The sequence below is a fragment of the Saimiri boliviensis genome, chromosome 1 (assembly GCF_048565385.1).
Source record: "Saimiri boliviensis isolate mSaiBol1 chromosome 1, mSaiBol1.pri, whole genome shotgun sequence".
Lineage (NCBI taxonomy): Eukaryota > Metazoa > Chordata > Mammalia > Primates > Cebidae > Saimiri > Saimiri boliviensis.
In genome coordinates this window covers 37,564,961-37,588,855 of record NC_133449.1, presented here as the reverse complement: position 1 = coordinate 37,588,855, position 23,895 = coordinate 37,564,961, and the positions used below count along the sequence as shown (strand labels likewise).

General features: G+C 38.8%; 1 protein-coding gene across 3 annotated transcripts in view; it reads right to left on the bottom strand.

The window, feature by feature from the left end:
• LOC101049575 (regulator of microtubule dynamics protein 2) overlaps positions 1-16,739 on the bottom strand; it is a 70,198-nt gene extending 53,459 nt beyond the window's left edge. The window contains exons 1-2 of one of the 3 annotated variants that reach the window (XM_010337495.3): positions 16,390-16,739; positions 12,072-12,545 (exon numbers count right to left, since the gene is read on the bottom strand). In XM_010337495.3, the coding sequence (XP_010335797.1) occupies positions 12,072-12,523 (452 nt within the window). In that variant the 5' untranslated portion in view covers positions 12,524-12,545; positions 16,390-16,739. Of the gene's footprint in view, positions 1-12,071; positions 12,546-15,605; positions 16,304-16,389 lie in introns of those variants that run through there. The other 2 variants (XM_010337494.3, XM_074396061.1) reach the window with 2 other exon arrangements.
• Positions 16,740-23,895: the final 7,156 nt, after the last annotated feature.

Here is a 23,895-nt window from a genome sequence, read left to right as displayed (position 1 = left end):
AAGAGAAGTTGAAAAAATCAGGGAAGCATGTAGAAAGAAAGATCGGGGAAACATAATGCAAGATCCCCAAAGGAAAAGATAGAACTGGTTTTAAAGGTAATAAACCAGAATATCTGCTTGAGACTACTACACTACTGTATTTAAAGGAGTTAAGGAGAATAAACTTATACACTGTTGACTCATTGTATTTTAAAATATTAACCATGGATGAAGCAGAATCTCTCTGGGGAGAAAGTTTTAAGTGAATATCCAGATAGTCCAGTATATCCAGTTATCATGGAAAACCAAAGGAAGCACTAAAGCTTGGTTTATGAATATTTTCATGTTTTTAGCATGTTAAAGTTTTTTTTCTAAGGCTTACCTTAAGCATTTTCCCATTTTGAATTTAATCCAAAGTAAGTCTCTCTCTTCCCCTCTAGGCCATCATCCTTAAGCCATAAAATGCCCTGTGTAGGTGGAACAGGTCAGAAGACTGAATGCTCAAACTGCATATGGAATTAACATGGCAATAACATATGAGTGTGATAATAAGAGACTCTAGAATCTCATGACGTCAGTTTAGAATAGAACTGTTCTGTAGCTCACCTTTCTCAACAGTTGGAACTCACATGACTGCGGAATGTGTTTTTACTTTCACTGTTCGAGGAGTCAGCCAACAAATTCAGGGGTGGGAAAACAGCTGGATGAGGACAATAATATATATGACACCTATACAAACCTTAATTTGGACCATCTCTCTCACCAGCTGCCTTCCACACCCCTGTCCTACTAACTCATTCTTCTTTAATTTGAATATTCTTTACGCCAGATTTTTGCATCCTCCAGTGATTTGGAAAAGCAACTGTTAGAGACTTTAGCCTAAAGGTACATTGAGAAGGGAAAAAAAGTTTAGTAAGTAGCAAATATCATTGTTCCCATAAATGAAACAAGACTCATCCACGATGGCAATAAAGTATGCCATCTGACTGGTTGGGCCATTTGCACAGATCATGGGGATATGCTATGCCACTATTTAGAACTCCTCAGAACAACTGAAACTCACCTAAACTCTAAGTTAACAGAGTTATTAGAAAAGAAACACTGTCCTTTCTTATCCAAACCAATTTAGGCTATTGTCCCCATAACAGGTATATGTGTATGTGTATAGCTACCTATGACATGAAACAACACCTCGAATACTTTTATTTACTGTGCAATCTCCTGATCCTAAATATTACTACCACCTCTAGCCTTTGCTTCCTTCCTAACACCCTACTGCAGGAAATTCTTAAACAAATTCCTTTTAAGAGACCCAAAGCTCTCTAATGTTCACCGTATGATGGTCAGATTTGTGATTTGATTTTACTCTACATACAAGCTAATAAATTAATTTCTTACTGGATCATGGATGTTGGCAGAAGACATGAGATTACTGGGTTAGAGACAGAAGACAGAAGACTTATGTTACTTATGACACAGCAAAGCAGCATGATCATGAGGACATTTACATTGGTTCTTTGTCGCACATTGCCACAGGGGCAATGTAGAGGACTCAAGGAGACTTGCATTCACAGTGGATTGTGTTACAGAAAGAACACTGAGCTTAGATGATCTACCACTTCTACAGCAAGCAGTAAGCAAATCTGCTAAACCTGGTCTGGGTCCTGAAGGGAAACAGTAACCCATTCAAGGTTGCTCACCACAACCCTGAAAATGGCCCACATAAAGAGTGATCAGGGCCTTACATGCTTGGCTCATATAACAAGATGTCTGGGAGCACAAGAAGCCCAAGGAGGACTGTTCGTCTCTGTAACAATCTATTACATTTTCTCTCTCTTGTGAGATGACAGTCTTTTGTTCCTAAGCCACACTAAGATCTGATTATCATTTTCCAAAAGGATCTCTTTTGCACTTTGAAGAACAGAATACATAATGCTTATAAAATTCCTATAAGAAATTTTTCTTTGCAAAATTGGGCCAGCTTGTTGTTTAACACTGCTACCAATGGCCTCCAAAAGAAGCATGTGCTCACTGAGCTACCCCAAAGGAAATAATTATTTATGACTAGATCTAAAAACTGTCAATCACTGCTACTCAGCGGAGGTAATAAAGAGGTCAGATCACTCCCCTGACTCTATTTAAGCAAATCTACAATTATCCAGACATAAAAGAAGGGGTTTGGGTGTGTGTGCATTTGGGGGATGAGGAAGAAGATTCAGATCTGCTCAGACATCAGAAAATAAATCTCATACCAGTACAGGTAATATCTAGAAGCTGTTTAACATTGTTCTAGATGAAGTACTTATCTAACTCTCTAACTGTCCTCAAATTGCCTCCTTTTGGCTTATTTTTAAGAGAACCCAAATTAGACTTAGCCCAAAAGCAAATAGTAACCCCTTATAATAACAAGCATCTAAAACATGTTCTTCCATCAATTCATTCCCAACTCTCTTTCATCATGCCCTATGGCCACCCAACCATCCTCCTTTTCTACTACAGCCACTCTATTCTCATGAAGGTCAATAGTGCATCATTATACTACTATACCCAATGAAACTTTTGTTTATCTGTAACCATAATTGCCACTCATTAAAACCACAATTTCATAATGATCACTCAGGTGGATGTTAGAAACTCTTCTAGAACAAAGCTTCTCAAACGTTAGGGAGTGTAAGAGTCAACTGACAGAGCTTGTTAAAATGCAGATTCCTGAGCACTGCTCCCAGACATCCTGATTCACTGTCTGGGATATGTCCTGAGAACGTGTATTTCCCATTCTCTCACAGGCTAGATGGGATGCTGATGTTGCTGGTCCACAGACCATCGTTTGAGTAGCTCTGTTCCTGAACATATGGGTCATGACAATCCCGAGTCAAGACAGAAGCGTCTTCTGAGGTACCTCACAGCAGCTGCCTATCTAAGCTGGAGTCTAGAAAAGACAGTGACTAATACTAGGACTGAATGTCCTCCAATAAAAATCCATTGGTTATTATATTTATAGATTTAATGCTAACAGGGACACTGATGAGGAAGATAACAAAACGTAGAAGAGCTTACCCTCTTCCACGCTAATACTTGCTCCTTTACTGGGGGGCAGCAATGCTGCTTTATATTGTCAGTTTCCATGTTACCAGACACTATCTTGAGCTTAATACAGTTTCTCTAGAGCAGGCGTCCCCAAACTTTTTACACAGGGGGCCAGTTCACTGTCCCTCAGACTGTTGGAGGGCCGCCACATACTGTGCTCCTCTCACTGACCACCAGTGAAAGAGGTGCCCCTTTCTGAAGTGCGGCGGGGGGCTGGATAAATGGCCTCAGGGGCCGCATGCGGCCCACGGGCCGGCCGTAGTTTGGGGACGCCTGCTCTAGAGTCTGCAAGTGATACTATTCTTTCTTCGACATGTTATCCCAATACCTGAAGTGTACTGCTGCTAAAAGGGTCAGATGACACCACCTTGTTTCACAGGTTATTTCCTTTGCTTTGTTTTTGATATTTTTTAAAAAGGCCGCTTTCCTGCATTTTTACTCTTGCCCTCCGTACTGGCTTATTCCCTGTGGCCCATAAATATGCTCAAGTATCTCTCATGTGAAAACAAACACAAAAAATAAAACATAAAATATATGTTCTCTGAAACTGATACCGCTTCTTAATTATACATCCTCCTTCCATCTAAAGTCAAGTTCCTTGAAATAAGCGTCTGCCCTTCTGGTGTCCACATCTTTACCTCTCTTTCATTTGTCCAGGCCTAGATCAGGTTTCTGTACTCATAATTACCCAGCAACTGATCCTGAAAGGCTTCTCAATAAATGACCTCCTAAGTCTGAAATCTGGCAAACACAGTTCAGTCCCTATTTTACTTGACCAAACACATTAGAAGTGAAAGGCTACTGTTAAACGTATTTTTCTACTTCAGTGGTTGGCAAACTATACCCTGGGACCCAATCTATCAGCTATTTGATTTTGTAAATAAATTTTTATTGGAATGCAGCCATACCCATATTGCCTATGGCTGCTTTCACATTACAATGGCAGAGTTAAATATTTGAGATGGAGATCGTGTGGTCCTCAGGGCCTAAAATTCTTTTTTTTTGAGATTGGCTTTTTAAAATTGTGTTTTCAATGAGAAGTACATCATCTGTTTACAAAATAACCTTTGAAAAATCCAAGGAGTACAGATACTATAAAACAAAGCAAACTCCAGTTATGAGACACTACATATATCATGCAAAAACAACAGTCTCAGTTCCAGGTTACGAAAACTAAAATTAAAAAATCACTACACAGAAAAGGTCCAAGTTTTCAGCATGGCAAAACTTGGGTGTAGTTACGCAAAACATTTAATAAACGGAATTGTTTTCCCCTATGCGTAAACAAAATGAGAAGACTAAGTCTGTGCCTGGTGATTTCAATCTAACTCTGAAGCTGCACAAAATATGCAGACACCTTATATACCTCACCTGTTAGCATGACCATCTTTTTTTCTTAGGTGGTAGGGGGAAGGGCAAGGTGACTGTGCAGAGCAAAAATGTGGGGAGTAGAAATATTGCATACCAGACATTATAAAGTCACAGTGAAAAGAAAGCCTCAATTAATGCATACCCTAAGGGGGAAAAGAGTACACTCCAACTTCAGAAAGTTAATTTAGAAGAACAGGGAGAGAGTTTAATTGCAATTTAACATGAAAAATGTGTATATAATAGAATGGAGCACAATGAATAATTTATGAAATATACAGCTTAAAATTCTGACAGAAAAAGTTTGCCAACTCCTCCTGTTCTAGTACATTTAATACATTTGACCATTTCCTTCTAATTTATAAAGTAATTCATTATTTAAAAGAATTTCTTTTAGAGAGTGCAAAGCAAGTTGATTATCTTAACTTTCATTATCATCTAAAACAACATGAGACATGCATTATCAACCACTTTTAAGATAAATAAATTGAGGTTTGGAGAAGTAAAGTTACACAGATAAAGGTTGAGTCAGGATCATGCTTGGGTCAGAATGATTCTAAAACTTGTGGCTTTTACCACTATTCTGGAACTCTTGTACTCTCTTGGTTTCTGTGACACCTTTGTCCGCTGGTTCACTGCTCATTTCATTGACCTGTCATCTCTCTTCTTTTGCAGGCTCATTCACCTCTGTCCATTCCTTCATTACTGGTTCCAGAAAGCTATATACTCCACTCTTTTCTCTTTTCCCATGCTATACATTGTGGTTGTGCAATGGCATCTGTTCCCACAGCGTCCAGCTTCATAATCATATCAGTGGGGTGCCCAGAACGTGAATAACTCTCCAGGGAGAAATGCTTCTCAGCCTTTAGCAGTTCCTTCATCAGTAGCATGTGGATGGCTGCTCATGCGGGCAGTGGCTTCAATCTCTTAGCAAGTCCTGCCCAGGAGGGTCTAGCATCTGGCTGCAGGATAGAAAGGTGCTTGGCACTTACTGCTTTGTTCTTGGCCTTTAGGGTTCTAGTTTTAACTAGTTAAAAGACCAAGAGCATCACTCTTTAACATCCTGCTATTTTTTTTTTAATCTGTTTTACTTGCAAGACTTTGCTTTGTTTCCTGCTAGATCCCCCAGAGTCCAGACAGTGCCTACCACAGAGTAGACACTCACATTGAATGAATAAGGGGACTTCATTTGTTAATGTCAACTTTTCTTTTTAAAAAAGAAATTCATAAAAGAAATCTAAATGGCAAATGAATGATGAAAAGTTCAATCTCACTAGTGTTCAGGGAAATTGAAAAATAATTAGTTACAATTTCATCTCTATCAGGATGGCTAAAATTAAAAAGTCTGACAATATAAGAATTTACATGGGAAGATAAGAATTCTCACACACTGCTCATAGGATGGTAACTTGGTATACTTTAAGGAATAATTTAGCAATATATAATAACAATATAGTCTATAACTCAGCACTTCAAATGTACACTTCCAAGAAATTCTTCCACATATTCCTAAGAAATTATGAAGGAAGATGTTCAATAAGAGCAAAAACATGAGGATTCCCAGGCTGGCAGCACAGCAGTCTGAAGTCGATCTGGAACACTTGAGCTTGGTGGGAGGAGGGGGTCTGCCATTACTGAGGCTTGAATGGGCAGTTTTCCCCTCACAATGTAAACAAAGCCAATAGGAAGTTCGAACTGGGTGGAGCCCACCATGGGGCCATAAAGCCACTGTAGCCAGACTTCCTCTCTAGATTTCTCTTCTCTGGGGACAGCATCTCTGAAACAAAGACAGCAGCCCCAGTCAGGGGCTTATAGATAAAATTCCAATCTCCCGGGACAGACCATGAAAGGGAAGGGGCAGCTATGGGCACAGCTTCAGCAGACTTAAACATTCTTGCCTGTGGTTCTGAAGATAGCAGCAGATCTCCCAGCACAGTGCTCGAGCTCTGCTAAGGGACAGACTGCCTCCTCAAGTGGGTCCCTGATCCCCATACCTCCTGGCAGGGAGACACCTCCCAGCAGGGGTCGATAGACACCTCATACAGGAGAGCATTGGCTGGTGTCTGGAGAGTGCTCCTCTAGGAAGAGGCTTCTAGAGGAAGGAGCAGGAAGCAATCTTTGCTGTTCTGCAGCCTCAGCTGGTGATACCCAGGCAAATGGGGTCTGGAGTGGAACCCCAGCAAACTCCAGCAGACCTGAAGAAGATGGCCCAGAATGTTAGAAGGAAAAAAACAAACAGAAAGCAATAGCATCAACATCAACAAAAAGGATGACCACCAAAAAACTTCATCTGAAGGTCAACAACAGCAAAGACTAAAGGTAAATAAATCCACAAAGATGAGTAAAAACCAGTGCAAAAAAGGCTGAAAATTCCAAAAACCAGAATGGCTCTTCTCCTCCAAAGGATCACAATTCCTCACCATCAAGGGAACAAAACTAGATGAAGAGTAAGTTTGACGAACTGACAGAAGTAGGCTTCAGAAGGTGGGTAGTAACAAACTCCCGAGCTAAAGAAGCATGTTTTAACCCAATGCAAGGAGCTAAGAACCTTGATAAAAGGTTAGAGGAATTGCTAACTAGAATAACCACTTTAGAGAAGAACATAAATGATGTGATGGAGCTGAAAAACACAGCAAGAGAACTTCATGAAGCATATACAAGTATCAATAGCCACATCAATCAAGCAGAAGAAATGATATCAGAGATTGAAGATCAACTTAATAAAATAAAGCATGAAGACAAGATCAGAGAAAGAAGAATTAAAAGGAATGAACAAAGCCTCCAAGAAACATAAGATTATGTAAAAAAGACCAAACCTACATTTGATTGGTGTACCTGAATGTGACGGGGAGAACTGAACCAAGTTGGAAAACACACTTCACAAGATCATCCAGGAAAACTTCTCTGTTAGCCAGACAGGCCAACGTTCAGGAAATACAGAGAATATCACAAAGATACTTCTCAAGAAGAGCAACCCCAAGACACAATTGTCAGATTCATCAAGGTTGAAAAGAAGGAAAAAATGTTAAGGGCCACAAGAGAGAAAGGCCAGATTACCCACAAAGGGAAGCCCATCAGACTAACAGCAGATCTGCAGAAACTGCAAGACAGAAGAGAGTGGCTTGCATTTTAACATTCCTAAAGAAAAGAATTTTCAATCCAGAATTTCATATACAGCCAAACTAAGCTTCATAAGCGAAGGAGAAATAAAATCCTTTGCAGAAAAGCAAATACTGAGGGGATTTTGTCATCACCAGGCCTGCCTTACAAGAGCTCCTGAAGGAAGCACTAAATATGGAAAGGAATAACCAGTACTAGCCACTGCACAAACTAACCAAAATATAAAAACCATTGACTCTATTGACTCAACTAATGGGCAAAATAACCAGCTAGCATCATAATGACAGGATCAAATTCACACACAGCAATATTAACCTTAAATGTAAATGGGTTAAATGTTCCAATTAAAAGGCACAGATTGACAAATCGGATAATGAGTCAAGACCTATTGGTGTGTTATATTCAGGAGACCCATCTCACAGACAAAGACACATATAGGCTCAAAATAAAGGGATGGAGGAATATTTATCAAGCAAATGGAAAGCAAAACAACAACAACAACAACAAAACTGGGATGGCAATCCTAGTCACTGATAAAACAGATTTGAAACCAACAAAGATAAAAAAAGACAAAGAAGGGCATTACATAGTGGTAAAAAAAATCAACCACATAATTGGAAGCAAAGCACTCCTTAGCAAATGCAAAACAGAAATCATAACAACAGTGTCTCAGACCATAGTGCAATTAAATTAGAACTAATACTTAAGAAACTCACTCAAAACTCATTGCACAACTACATGGAAACTGAAGAACCTGCTCCTGAATGACTACTGGGTAAATAACGAAATTAAGGCAGAAATAAAGATGCTCTTTGAAACCAATGAGAACAAAGACAGAGTGCCCACAGTCTCTGGGACACAGCTACAGCAGTGTTTAGGGGGAAATTTATAGCACTAAATGCCCACACAAGAAAGCAAGAAAGATCTAAAACTGACACCCTAACATCACAATTAAAAGAACTAGAGAACCACAAGCAAACACATTCAAAAGCTAGCAGAAGACAAGAAATAACTAAGATCAGAGCAGAACCGAAGGAGATAGAGACGTGAAAACCCCTTCAGGAGCTGGTTTTTTGAAAAGATTAACAAAATAGACCACTAGCCAGACTAATAAAAAAGAAAAGAGAAGAATCAAATAGGCACAATAAAAAATAATGAGGAGAACACCACTTACACCACAGAAATAAAAACTACCATCAGAGAATACTATAAACACCTCTATGCAAATAAACTAGAAAATCTAGAAGAAATTGATGAATTTCAGGACACATACACTCTCCCAAGACTAAATCAGGAAGAAGTCAAATCCCTGAATAGACCAATAACAAGTTCTGAAATTGAGACAGTCATTAATAGCCTACCAAACAAAAAAAGCCCAGGTCCAGACAGATTCACAGCTGAATTCTACCAGAAGTACTAAGAGGAGCTGGTACCATTCCTTCTGAAACTATTCCAAACAACAGAAAAAGAGAGACTCCTCCCTAACTCATTTTATGAGGCCAGCATCATTCTGATACCAAAACCTGGCAGAGACACAACAAAAGAAGAAAATTTCAGGCCAATATCCCTGATCAACATCAATGCAAAAATCCTGATTAAAACACTGGCAAACCAAATCCAGCAGTACATTAAAAAGCTTATCCACTAAGATCAAATCAGCTTCATCCCAGTGATGCAAGGCTGGTTTAACATACACAAATCAATAAACATAATCCATCACATAAACAGAACCAACGACAAAAACCACGATGATCTCAATAGACGCAGAAAAGGCCTTTGATAAAATTCAACACTCTGGGCACTCAATAAACTAGCTATTGATGGAACATATCTCGAAATAATAAGAGCTATTTATGAAAAACCCACATCCAATATCATACTGAATGGGCAAAAGCTAGAAGCATTCCCTTTGAAAATCAGCACAAAACAAGGATTCCCTCTCTCACCACTCCTACTCAACTTGGTATTGGAAGTTCTGGCCAGGGCAATCAGGCAAGAGAAAGAAATAAAGCGTACTCAGATAGGAAGAGAGGAAATCAAATTGTCTCTGTTTGTAGATGACATGATTGTATATTTAGAAGACCCCATCGTCTCAGGCCAAAAACTCCTTAAACTGATAAGTAACTTCAGCAAAATCTCAGGGTACCCAATCAATGTGCAAAAATCACAAGCATTCCTATACAATAATAATAGACAGAGAGCCAAATCATTAGCAAACTCCCATTCACAATTGCTATAAGAGAATAAAATACCTAGGATTACAACTAATAAGGGATGTAAAGGACTTCTTGAAGGAGAACTACAAACCACTGCTCAAGGAAATAAGAGAGGACACAAACAAATGGAAAAATATTCCATGCTCATGGATAGAAAGAATCAATATCATGAAAATGGTCAGACTGCCCAATTTATAGATTCAATGCTATTCTCATCAAGCTACCATTGACTTTCTTCACAGAATTAGAAAAAAACTGCTTTAAATTTCATATGGAACCAAAAATTGTATTGCAAAGCAAGTTACAAAACATGTGTACCATATAATGACATGTATGTAAATGTTAAGAACTAAAGGCCATATATGCCTTGTTTATATAAAAGAGCATATTAGTATTTCATTGCTAACAAAGGCACCCAGGATCAAGCAAGAAGAGGGAATGTCTCTCCTGACATAAATCTTTTTTTTTTTTTTTTTTTTTTACAATTTTGTAAGAATTTAATGTGTAAACATAAATCTTAAAGTTTTGACATGCCCAGTTTTTCCAACTAGCTGTACATTACTGTCATTCATAAATTTCACAAATCCTTCTTGGACCACATAAAAAATTTGTGTCTATACCATTACTTGAAATTCATTAAGTCCCATAATTATCTTTCTATTTGTCCTAAACGAATCCCAAATTTATCAAAGTTTGCCTCTTTTTCTAGAATTTTAAAATTTCTTGAATAAGCCTATGCTCAACTTAACCAGTGTCTTTTTAGATTGAAGATCATTCACCCTTTTGGTCTACACTCCTTTAGCAGAACTGCCATTTTTCCTCTCAGTCTAGTGGACCTTCTCTGGTTAGTCCCTATTTCCATTAGATCTTTTCTAAAAGATCTAATTGCCAAAACTGCACACAAGGCACGTGATGAGGAAATATTACAGATTTACCCACAGGTAGGATAACCATCTGGTTCGTCTTCAATAACTCTCAATGATGCTGAATGCTATGTTGTGATTTTTCTCATTAGAGTACTAAACTGCTCTTTTCTACACCCATAATAAATAACTACTAGGTCTCTTTTCTGAGTTACAGTTTCAAATGATTTAGAACTATTTTAGATTCCTTCTGAATATTTCCCTCACCTATTTTAAAACCAGTTAACAACTTTTGTTGTTGTTCAAGAACACAAATTTTGGAGACCTTCCTAGAGCTATCATTTGTAGCTCTGCCTTATTTGAAAACTATTCAGAGTCATTACTCTAGTTCATTTACAAAGATGCTAAAGAATTCCAGTCCTAGCACTGATCTCAAAGACCTGATCAACTATTGACATTTTTTAATCTATGAAATTATGCTTTTATCCCTAGGACCTCCCTCCAGAGCCTTCGTTTCCTCCAGATCCCTCCTCCCAATTCCAAGGTAATTTAGCAGATCACTCATTCGTTCAAGAAATCTTTACTGGCATCTACTCTGTGCTAGGCACAGAAATAAGGTGTTAGGACTACAGCAATAAAAACACAAGATCCCTGCCCTCAAGAATTTCAGACTGTATCATATTCACTAGTGATCCTTTTTTTTTTTTTTTAACCTGCCTATTTTACTTCTCAAAAACACTAGTCAGGCACCATTTCTTTATTCACACATTATTTGCTTTTCCCTAAAAGAATATTTATTGATGCTCCTGCTGTTAACATTCAATGGACTAACCCATGCAAAGATTAGACAGAATCACCTACATATTCTCAAATCTTTTGACCTGCACTAAAATTCAGTAGCCACTAGCCCCAAATGGCTATTTAAATGTAGATTAATTACAATTAAATAAAATCACAAATTCAATGAAATAAAAGAAAAATTCAGTTCCTCAGTTGCAACAGCCACATTTCAAGCGCTTTAGAGCCATAGGGGGCTAGTGGCTATCATCTTGGGCAGCACAGACTTGGACCATTTCCATCACCACAGAAAGGTCTTTTGAACAGCAGTGGTCTAGAGAATTCTCATATAAGGAGTCACACAGTGGCCACATTAAAACAATAGGTTATATACTTTGGCAAATAATTACTGCCTTCTTCAATATTCACATAATACCACCTGCTACTAGTAAGTTATTTATATTCTTTTTGTCAATATGGTCTAAACTAGCTTAAATACAGACTACTGAATATTATTTTAATTATAATCTAAGTCAAAATATCATTCCTTTTCATTTTATGTGAGCCACAGAATATATGACTGGAATCCATAATGAAAATACCTAAATAATGGTAATGATAATAATCAATTCAACATGGGAAACATCTTAAAGAAACTTACCCTCCTTCACTTTCTGCTTCCTCTGAACTATTACTTGTTGCTGAACTTTGAATTGTGGGGAGCCTTCTTTTTCTTGCTCTGTGCTGAGGGCTTATCTTATGAACAGTCACTTTCCCTCCAAGTTCATCTTGTATATATTCCTCCAGCTTTGGAATAGCTTCTTTAAGAAATCTGATTTCCTCTTTGAGTTCTTCCATATTTGTCAGTAATTCATTTAACTTCTCCATTATCTGAAGTTGCCTTTCTTGAAAGATCACTGTTGTTCCTTGGTCATTATGTATTTCATCTTGCAAAGTTATTGAATTACATGTATTACCCAGAGAAAGAAATTTAGGTAAATGCATTGCTATCCCAGGTTTACGGACCTTGTGGTACCACAAGAGCAGCAAGCTGATTCCAGCAGTTCCCACCATGATGCCAAGTATCAGTTCTTTGTTCGTGGAATGAGGCATTTCTTGGTTTTGGTTTCTAAAACTAAAAATATAAATGTAAATGAATGTCATTTATGTCTTTGTCCAAGACAAAAATATAGGTGCTTTTTCAATCAACGCAAACCAAGTTTACATCACAGGATTTATAAAAAGTGGGACAATAGCCCAAAGGATGGGAAGGGACAAATGGAAGTATACTGTTGTAAGAGTCTTAGATTACAATGAAGCATTATCATATAAAGTTAAAGATGCATAGCCGTAAACCCTAGAATAACCACCAAAAAACAAAAATCCAAGGTAATACATAATAAGACAATAATAGAGATAAAAATGGAACACTAAAGATACTCACTTGGTCCAAAAGAAGGCAGGAAAAGGAGAAAAAAAGAACAGATGGGCAAATAGAAAACAAACAGAAGAGAAATTACACCATTATAAAATGGGAAAATGGTGCCAAAAGATCAAGAAGTAACAGTTTTTGTCAACAGAAAGACCCCCTAAAAAGAAAAGAAAAATGGATGAAATACAAGTATAGTAAACTGCATAGCTACATAAACTTGAGAAGGCAAAGGAGATGGGCTCTGTTGCACAAATACAGGGGTTGACCTTTGATGGGAATACAAACGATTCATTCATAGTAATAAAAGGCAGATTATGTGAGCAGAGATTTAGGTAGGTCGGTAGATACGGTGGTGGGAAGTTACACAAGCTCTCTTTGATTGTGTCACTCTTTTAAGTGAGATAGGAAGAAAAGTAAATAGCTGGGAGTAAGAATTGGGGAAAATATATCAGGAATAGCTGGGAGTAAGAATTGGGGAAAAAAATATCAGGAAGATGAAAATTCTGAATTAGGTTATATACCTGAAATTCACCATCCTCTGCTTTATATACTATGATTCCACATATTAATCAAGCATTGTTTCTTACACTCTAAATGGCCAACTAAATGTTTCAAATGCTTCCCTGGTGGTCTAGTGGTTAGGATTTGACACTCTGAAATGCCCTACAGAAAAGGGTCTGAGAGAACAAGCAGCCATAATCTATTTCTGAAAAGTCTGCTTAAAAGAAGAATATTTATCTTTCGATTCCTATTTCACTAGATTACATGCCTGGAATACAGAAAGTATCCTATTTGGATGCTCTACACTTCATTACAGGCCTAATTGTCAATGAGAACTGAATTTAAAACAAATCTTCTAGAAATTACCTCAGGTAGTGAATATCATATCCAAGAGATTTAAGAATACCTTCTTTTAAACCAAAGACTTCAGAGAAAGCCTTAGTACTTAATCTGGCCTGCTTGACCTCAGAGAAATTTGTCTGGAATTAACTTAAAAATTTTTTTCCACTTAATTGGTATAACTGGGAACTGTAAGTCTAACCATCTGCCCACTCCCAGTCCATCCAGGAGACATGCCAGCAGCAGAATCCAATCGATTTGTAACTTCAGCTGAAATTGCAGCTAATTATTACTAGATGTGTAAATGTATTCTACAAAAATATTATACCATGAAACTAAATTATCTTGAAAGCTTATTGCAAAAAGATGATATAAGAAAAGTCACTATATGCCCACTAATTACAACTGCATTACAGCTAATAATCACACATCAAGTTCAATCATCTTGATTTTTGTCAATCAAATTATTAAGGCAGGATGTCCATACGCTGAGCTAGAGATCTATTAGAGGGAATCTTCCTATTCTGATTGTTTCTTTTGTTCATACCTTGGACTTCTACATTAAGAAATATAGTCCAGTTGGAAAATATTTTCATTTAATAAGCAAATAAGTAGCAGTAAAAATCTATCTAGGAAGGAGACCTTATTCTTGAAACAGGACCAGGTTTCAGCAGGTGGGAAAGAGTTGTATTTTGCTTGGCACTTTCTTTAGAAACTGCACCAATTCCAAATAATCTCTTCCTGCAGGTCCTATTATTATTTTGCAGATAAGTGAACTAAGGCACACAGGTGTCAAGTCTTTTCTCCAATGATCATCCAACTAGGAAGTGAAAACTGTCACCTTTGACACTCTGTTCCTAACTCTTGGATGCACGCACAACATGTGGAAGATTTGGAAATCATCAACAAGGAGGTGAAGGAGAATGCCGACTGAGCAGAGATGTTGAGAGCTGAAAAATTATTTCAGAACCAAGAAAACTAACTAGAAGAAAAATAGAACGAATGGAGCTAAGTTTTAAATAAATGCAATTAAAGATAAATCAAGCTATGATTTTTACAACAGTATAAAATGAATGTGCTTCAACACAGATAATTTTTAAAATGACACATTAAAAATAACGTACAAAATACATCAGAATATTTGCTTGCCTGCAGAATAATTTCAAAGGTTGTAGGAAGTCATCTACATAGCTTTTTTTTTGAGAGAGAGTCTCACTCTGTCACCTAGGCTGGAGTGCAGTGGTACCAATCACTGCTCATTGCACCATTGACCTCTTGGGCTCAAGCCATCCTCCTGCCTCAGCCTCCCTAGTAGCTGGGATCACAAGCGTGGGCAACCATGCCTGGCTAATTTTTAAATTATTTGTAGAGAGTAGGTCTCCCTGTGTTGCTAGGCTGGTCTGGAACTCCTGGGACCAAGCAATTTTGCCTCCACCTCTCAAAGTGCTGGGATAGCAGCGTGAGCCACCGCCTCCAGCATTTTCAGCTTTCATGCTTCTAATTATGTTAATAGCATACAGTTGTATCATACTACAAAAATATAGTAATTAAAAACTTTACTAAATGGATTTTAGAACTCTAATAATCAGATACAAAGTATTATCTGTTACATTTCAATCTGCAAGGTGCTAGTAAATAACAATAGAAAATGGCAATTTAATATAGATTATGGCACCCAAAATTAACGTGTCATATTAATCAAAGGTTATTAACAGAGATGAGAATAAAATATTCTAAAATGACATCCAAATGTTGACTCTGAAGAAAATTAGAACATGAAAATGAAATGTTTTCTGAAGAAATATCTAAAGAAACATTTCATTTCCATGTTCTAGGTTTATTTCAAGTTAATTTTTAGATGTAAAAATTATGTTTTACAAAATTATAATGCTTTCACCATATATCTAGCATATATTCATTTACCTTATCAGCAGACACTTAGAGGAGAAACATATAAAATGCATAACTCTAATAAACTCGGGGAATGTAAGAAAAATTCTGCAAGGATCCTGAGACATTACAAAAAAGCCCGAGGTTTAAGTTTCCTAAGGGAATTGAACTGAGACCTTGAACTAGCGATCAGATTTCCCACAGCGTCCCGGAAAACCTGGCACTTTCGAAGTTAATTCTCAAGTTCACTTCACCAGGTTTTCATAATTTTTTGTATTTTATAATTTATTTTAAATTTAGGGCTCCCAGATGTTTGGATTATTCGCCTTTGTTGCAGAACTGATAATCTGGCCTTCATTTTTGTGAAAAACGGTACAGACCAAGTCTGAGAGCAAAAACCCCCACACAAACAAAACACAAAACGTTTGCGTAAGGCTGAAAGATCCAAAGAGCTGAAGCGAGAGCCCAGCAGGTGTCTCTGCTGAAACTGTGGTTTGCAGGATCCAGCCAGACCGAGGCAGCAAACTGCCTGCTCCCCACGGACCCCAGAAGGTGCGAGTAAACACCAGCGACCTCCGGGGCTAAGGCTTCGGTGGCGCGGAGTCAGCGAGAAATTCGCCCGGAAAACCACTATGGGCCGCTGCTCCAGCCCCCGGAATGCCAAGAAGCACTCGCTGGCGGACTCAAGCTCCGCAGAGACACGCCGACCCGGAAGTGCAGTCGTCGCCACCATAATTACTTCCGCTTCCCTCCGCAAGTCCCCGGCCCAGTCCGGCCTCCGCCGGCTGAGTCGCCCCCTTCCTAACTGCGCACGCACCTTCACTGCGCCGGCCTGTCGGCGGTCGGAGAGCGGAAACCAAGACCTGCTGGCGGGCGGCGGCGGGTGGACTGGAGCACGGGAGCCCGCGGGTCCTAAGGTCTCGTGCCGCGGCGGTCGCGTCCTGACCCAGATAGCGGAGGCGCCGGGGGAGGAGCCCGCGGCCGCTCGGCCGGCCGCTCCCGCCCCCTCTCGCGGTGGGTTCATTTCCACCGGGACTGACGTCCCGTTCACATTTTCCAAAATAAAATTGCGCGCTGCTGGGCCCCTGGCTTGCGCCGAAACGTGTGGCTCGGGGCCGTCGCCTCCCTTCGAAGCCGGTTCGCCCCGGTGCGTTCCCTCTCCCATCGCTGCCACTCCCCAAGCTCACCCAGCCCCCCCGCCAGCTCGCTCCGTTCCCACTCCCAAACCCACTCCGTCTCCCCTAGATAATCCTTTTTCTGTTCCCTTTCTAGGCACCACCTTGCACTTTGTTCTGCACGACTGAGTCAAACGCAGACGCCTTGGACTAATTACTGATAACCGCAGCCCCGTTGTCCTAACGTTAACTCACGTTTTCTTTTTTTTTTTTTTTTGAGACGGAGTTTCGCTCTTGTTACCCAGGCTGGAGTGCAATGGCACGATCTCGGCTCACCGCAACCTCCGCCTCCTGGGCTCAGGCAATTCTCCTGCCTCAGCCTCCTAAGTATCTGGGATTACAGGCACGCGCCACCATGCCCAGCTAGTTTTATTGTATTTTTAGTAGAGACGGGGTTTCACCATGTTGACCAGGATGGTCTCGATCTCTTGACCTCGTGATCCACCCGCCTCGGCCTCCCAAAGTGCTGGGATTACAGGCTTGAGCCACCGCGCCCGGCACGTTTTCTTTTAATGAGCAATTTTGCCAGCCATTCTGAGTTGCCTTTAGATGAAAACCTCTGTCTTTTCCAGATGCCTGACATTTAGTTTTACCCAGTTTTCTGTGGTTTGTGTAATGAAACCAATTCTGTTAAATACATTCTTAAAAACTGGGCCGAGCGCGGTGGCTCACGCCTGTAATCCCAGCACTTTGGGAGGCCGAGGCTGGCGGATCACCTGAGGTCAGGAGTTCGAGACCAGATTGGCCAACATGGCGAAACCTCTATCTACTAAAAACACAAAAATTTAGCCGGGCGTGGTGGTGGACACCTGTAATACCAGCTACTGGGGAAGCTGAAGCAGGAGAATCGCTTCAATCCCGGAGGCAGAGGTTGCAGTGAAGCGAGATCACGCCATTGCTCTCCAGCCCGAGACAGAATGAGACTGTCTCAAAAAACAAACAGAAAACTAAGTTGTATTTGAGAAAAGAGCAGACTAATCCTTAACCTCTCAGATTTGAAACTGTAAAATATTACTCTCTGCAAACCCACTTTCACTCTTACTTGTTATGGTTTACAGCAGTCTTGCAATATAGTACTAATACTTGCTTTATTTAGAATACAATATGATATAAACCTATCATGCAAAAAAAAAAAGTTTTTTAAGAAATATTTAGATACCAAAGCAACTTTACTGTCTCTTCGCTAATACTTAAAAGGAGCTATTTAGTATTTAAAAGAAAATTTAAGCTTTTCCAGGAGCCCACAGAGTTGTTCACTGCTGCACCCCCAGCACATAGCACAGAAGAGGATTTCAATAAAAATGTGGCATATGGGCTATGAACAAGGCCTTGCCAGTGTATTTCAAGAGGAAGATGGCAGCTGATACTGACTTGATCTTCCAGTTCAGGACATAGAGCCAAATTGCTGGACTCCCTCTGTATTCTTATGTCACACTTGCTCTTTTCCAATACTTTTGTTTCTATTCCTTGATCAGTAAAAATTATCTGAAAAGTAGAAACTCAGGGACGGTGATAACCATTGACCTTGGCAAAGCTAAAATTAAATATCAAAGAGAGACATTAACTTTGCCAGGTGCTTTTGCAGGGGTGATATAAAAAAGAAGAAATGGGGCCGGGCACAGTGGCTCACGTCTGTAATCCTAGCACTTTGGGAGGCCGAGGTGGGTGGATCACCTTAGGTCAGGAGTTCAAGACCAGCCTGGCTATCATGGTGAAACTCCATCTTATTAAAATAAAAAATAAAAAATAAATGATTCCGTTCACCACTGCTAGGAGTGTTCAGTCTAAAAGGAATATCTGAAGGAAAATCAGAACACACTAAGCATCTCTGAGTTGCTGTTACTCATTACAACCAGTACAGCATTACAATCATTTGGGAGGAGTAGGTATAGACCCTTCATGATTTGCCCCAACCTGCTTTTCCATCTTTTCTCCACTACTTCCACCAGACATCATTATACGCTTCAGCTCTAGCTAAGCTACCGATCCACAAGCTGTATCCTTTTTATCCTGTTCCTTGTGCCTGAAGTGTCCTGCTGCTTGCCATGTGTCCAAAACCAATTCATCTGCTTTAACCTCTTTCCCTTGAGAAACTAGACCCTCTCCTTGCCCATAAGAAGTATTCATCCACCCCCCATCAAAACTTATGGAAGGATCAGGAATTTAAATGAATACAAAACTCCTCCCTGCTATCTTACAGCAAACCTCTGTCATGTACACTATATATAATTACTGCGTGCTAGTGACTGTGTTTGTGATGCTGTGAACATCTTCAAGGATGGTAGCATTTATCTTTCTATCTTGGGAACCTGGCATGGTGCACACCCTCTATATTAGAAAACTATTTGAAAAAAAAATTTGAAATAATGTACATTTGAGGGAAAAGCATTAGAAAATGTATGGTCCTTCATTATAATAATGTGAGATGGGTGTGTCAATAGTTTTTTGTTTTTTCGGGGGTTTTATCTGAGTAGTTTTATTTCCAGGAAGCAATTGAATGACAAAGTTAGTTTTAACCCCATAACAATACCGATATGCTATATAGTTAACTATTCAGTTTTCTTGTTCCCTGTTGTTAAGTATTCCCAAATCTTATCAAACTTACAACCTGAAATTTCTTTATTTGTAAACTGAGGGCTGAGCTGCAGGTATAAATAGTACCACTATGCAGTCCCCAACCCCTGCTTCAAAACAGCAGAATCAGCCTTCATTGCCAGACTGGTTTTAAGGAAGTATTTTACTGCAAAAAGCTGGGGGGAAAAAATTTAAGTTAAGAACACCCTAACCATTGAGAGAGGGAGAAGTGCACGGGCAAAGAGCAGGGGTGGAGGAAGAAGTCCTCCAGGTGTAACTGAAGCTCTAAGTTCCCCGAGTCATTTGTAGAGGAGGAGCAAGCAGCAGCAGCAACAGCTCAATAAACTCAATAAATAAAGACCGTTTATTGAGTCTTCTACACAGTTTTCAAGCTTCATTCTTTGTGAATTATCTTATTCAATTTTCCCAACAATTGAATGAAGTAAATAACAGACAGGTGAGGAAACCAAGACTTCAAGAGGTAGAGAAACTTGTCCCAGGTCACATAGTCAGTTTTAGAGACACTAATCAAACCTAGCTTTATCTGAGAGCCTTTTCTCTTTAACCCCACCCACTGGGCCCCCAGACCCTGCCTTTGACAGAACACTTGAGTGGGCTCTTCATAGCACCATTTACAGTTACATCATAGTCCTTCTAATGTGATACTACATCATTTGTATCCACCACTTCAGTTATTTATGGTTCAGCTGTCACTGCTTCTGTTAGAGGAGAAACTGAATCCTCAAATCTGATTATTTACCCCATGGAGGTTTTCTGCAGTTTACCGCAATCTCTAATCCACAGAGTATAAAATTACTTTGTTTTTATGATATTCAGGTTAGGCTAGGAATAGAATTTGGGGAAAAGAGGAATATAATACTATGTCTGATGTAGTTAAAAAAAAATTAGGCACTCTCTAGAACACAGGAAAATTACAAAAAAATTTTCTGAAAAGAAACTAACTTGGACTTTCTAAGGGAAAAATGTTTTCTCTGAAAAAAGCATTAGGATAAGCTTACTAAATATTTTCATTTGTTTCACTAAGTGACTAGTGGAACAAATTATTAATCACTTATTCAATAAAATGGTTGGCCTACTAGTTCTATACTCAACAAATTAAAAATGGCATTTTAGAAAGATATATATGAAAGAAAAATTAACAATACATATGTTCTACTACTTAGCAGTTCAATGTTGAATCAATTTATTAAAAATATACATACCTCATTAAGATAGAGAATTCTTATTAGAAAGTTTCTATTTCATTAGAAAAATTAAGTTTTTGTCCCATGAAAAAAGTCATTTTCAGAAAGGCACATACTAACCTTGCTCAGTGGTTTTCAGCAGTTTTTCCGTGACGGTTCAAGAAAAGAATGAAGTTTCTTTAGAAATTGTGGAAGATTTTTTTAAGTCACATTCCTCCACTGATTTTTCCATGGCCTTTGTAAATAAAGCACAGCCTTGGATACAATCTAAGATGGAACTTGACAGATTCAGAGGAAAGAGTGGTTTTGCCCCTCCCTCTGCATTCTTTCTTCATCCTGGGAGATGATGTTCAGGGACGCTCTTGACAGTATATACATCAACTTCACAAGCCAAGGTCAGTTTCGTTGGGCTAATTAAAAACAGAGGTGAATGTTCATCATCATCAGACAAAACGTTGTTAACGTGTACAGAAGTTCAAAATAACTGAATAGGCTTAATTACATATAATTAGAATAAAATATTTCATGTTGGGCTTGGGTGGTAAGTCAATTTTATACAATATTCTGCTGGGAAAAAATGGGGTTAGCAGTATTCCAGACTTACTGTCTTCAGATTATATAAAGAAAAGTGATTTTCCCTTTAGGATTGGATCCTGTTTAAGAAATTGTTCGGTAGACAGAGCTCCTGGGTATACAAATAAATCTACAGAGAGAATCTACTCTCATATATTGCAATAGAGACACATTAATTAACCAACTATTGTTAGAACTTCTTGCATTTTATAAAAATTATACTATCATTATAATTAAGACACATTTGAACTCTCAGAGAAGACAGTCTAGAAAAAAATGAAAACTGAAAAACTACTGTAATGATTTTAGAAGAAAGCCTGACTAAAGAGAGTAATAAACCCATATGTATTTTTTTTTTTTTTTTTTTTTTTTTTGAGACGGAGTTTCGCTCTTGTTACCCAGGCTGGAGTGCAGTGGCGCGATCTGGGCTCACTGCAACCTCCGCCTCCTGGGCTCAGGCAATTCTCCTGCCTCAGCCTCCTAAGTAGCTGGGATTACAGGCACGCGCCACCACGCCCAGCTAGTTTTTTGTATTTTTAGTAGAGACGGGGTTTCACCGTGTTGACCAGGATGGTCTCGATCTCTCGACCTCGTGATCCACCCGCCTCAGCCTCCCAAAGTGCTGGGATTACAGGCTTGAGCCACCGCGCCCGGCTAACCCATATGTATTATGATCCAAAATGATTTTAATTTGATTGGAACGTGGGACATATCTTATCATGAAAATTTTGCTATAAATGGTGGTTAATTTCTGTGAGAAACCCATGAAACCATACCTTGTGTGATAACATACAGTATGGTTTTGCACTGACTTCTGACTTAGACCTGCTGATGTCGGGAAATCATTTATCTGTTGCTATAGCCTTGGCTGCTTCTACTTACAAAACAAAAAACTGTACTTGTCCCTGCCAACTGCTGCAGCTGATAACTGTCCAATGTCCAAAGATCAGAAAAATTCCACTCTCCAGCTATGACATCCACTCACCATCTAGCGCACAAAGAATCCTTCCTACCATCAGCCACAGGCTCTGCCAGGTTTCCAGCAAGAAGACAATGACCCATTCAGCCACAGCACCCTTTGACTTTCTCACATGAGGCAAACAACCCTTAAGAAACAACTTCTTTAAAGAAATAACAACAACAACAACAAAAAGACAATTCTGACAGTAATGACTTCGCATTTACTTCTAGTATCACAAACTTTCCATTTCTCAAGCACAAGGGTGCTGAGAGAAACCTTTCTTCCAGGCATAAGGAGCAGTCAGTCACTCATTGTACAAGAAGCATAACTCAAGGAATAACTATTTAATAAATGAAAGATTGTTAATAAACTAATGTGAATAATTCAGGTATTTACAGAAATGCAGTAATACTAAATTGACATTACAAAAGTTCAAAAGATTTTCATAAAATATTTATCAGTGAGAATCCAACATTAGACATCAAGGCACTTTCAGTATTTTCCTTTGCTAAAGCTGTGCAACTATAAGATGAGGCCATAAGTAGGCAGCATTACTCCCTTTTGAAAGAAGTAGAAACTGTAAAGATCTTTAATCAAAAGAATACATTGCTAATGTGGCTTAGGTGAAAGCTTCAAAGGCATCTACCATCTAAATGAAAAATAAAAATGTCAGTTGATTCAAACCCTTTAAAATACTGTGGTACCACCAATTACCCTTCCTAAAAGAAGCTTCCAGTAACCCTGCCTGCCCTCTCATGTTACCACTTCCTTATTTAACAACCTTCACTAGGAAAAACCTGCAGTGTCCTCTCACAGGCTTCACTTCCTGAGTTCTGTCCCAGGTACCAACCTACTACAGAAACCACTAAAACTTCTCTTACCAAGGAGGGCAAAGGTCTCCTGGTTTCCCTTTTGATCTCTTTGGAACAGGGTTTCTCAACTTCAGTACTATTGATTTTTTGGACAGAGAATTACTTGTTTTAGGGAGAATTCTACATTGTAGGATGTTTAGCAACATCTCTGGCCTCTGCCAACTAATATATGTTAACATGTAATTTCATGGACTCTAAGGCCTTAATTAACACTAAACAGTGCAAACACAGGTACATTCTTCTAGAGATTTAAATAATGCTTATGTAGACTTGTTAAGCAATACCCCAGGGTTGAAAGAATATGCCATGAAATCTTAATCTCTAAATTTTGAGTAATTTTTCTTAAAAGCATGGGATATGTCTTATTCATTTTTGTACCCTCTGTACATGACATTCAGTAAAGTGTATTTTGAATGAATGGATAGATGGATAAATAAAAATCTAGACATCTGAATTCTTCTATTTCAACCAGCAGTTTTGGCAAATTTTCTGTATATGATCAGCCTATGTGATTGCTAGTTCTTTTTTTAAAATTGGCTAATGACAGGTTAAGATAGCTTACCAAGGAGAAAGACCTCTGTAAGCTTGGCTGTGGAGTATGGAATTGTAGAGGAACTGAGAAAAGAGAAATGAAATTTCCAAAAATACATGGAAACTTTTTACTTTACCTTGGAGACCTAAATTTTCTCTAAAGCTATTTCTGTTTTTCAAATTTCTTGTCAGAATTTACTATCTAGTGTTTTGCATTATTTCTAAGTATATGTGTGCTTTAAAATATTTGTGTCACTGGTTCTATTTTGCAAGGCCCATTAAATCTCTTGTGCAGTATTTGTAATTAAGACTGCAGACTGAAAGATGGAATGGTTATGTGCATATAAACCGACTGGATTATTTATCCATCAGTCTGTCAGAGATGTTTGAACCAGAGCGACTCCATCTTCAATAAGGGCTGGGTAAAATAAG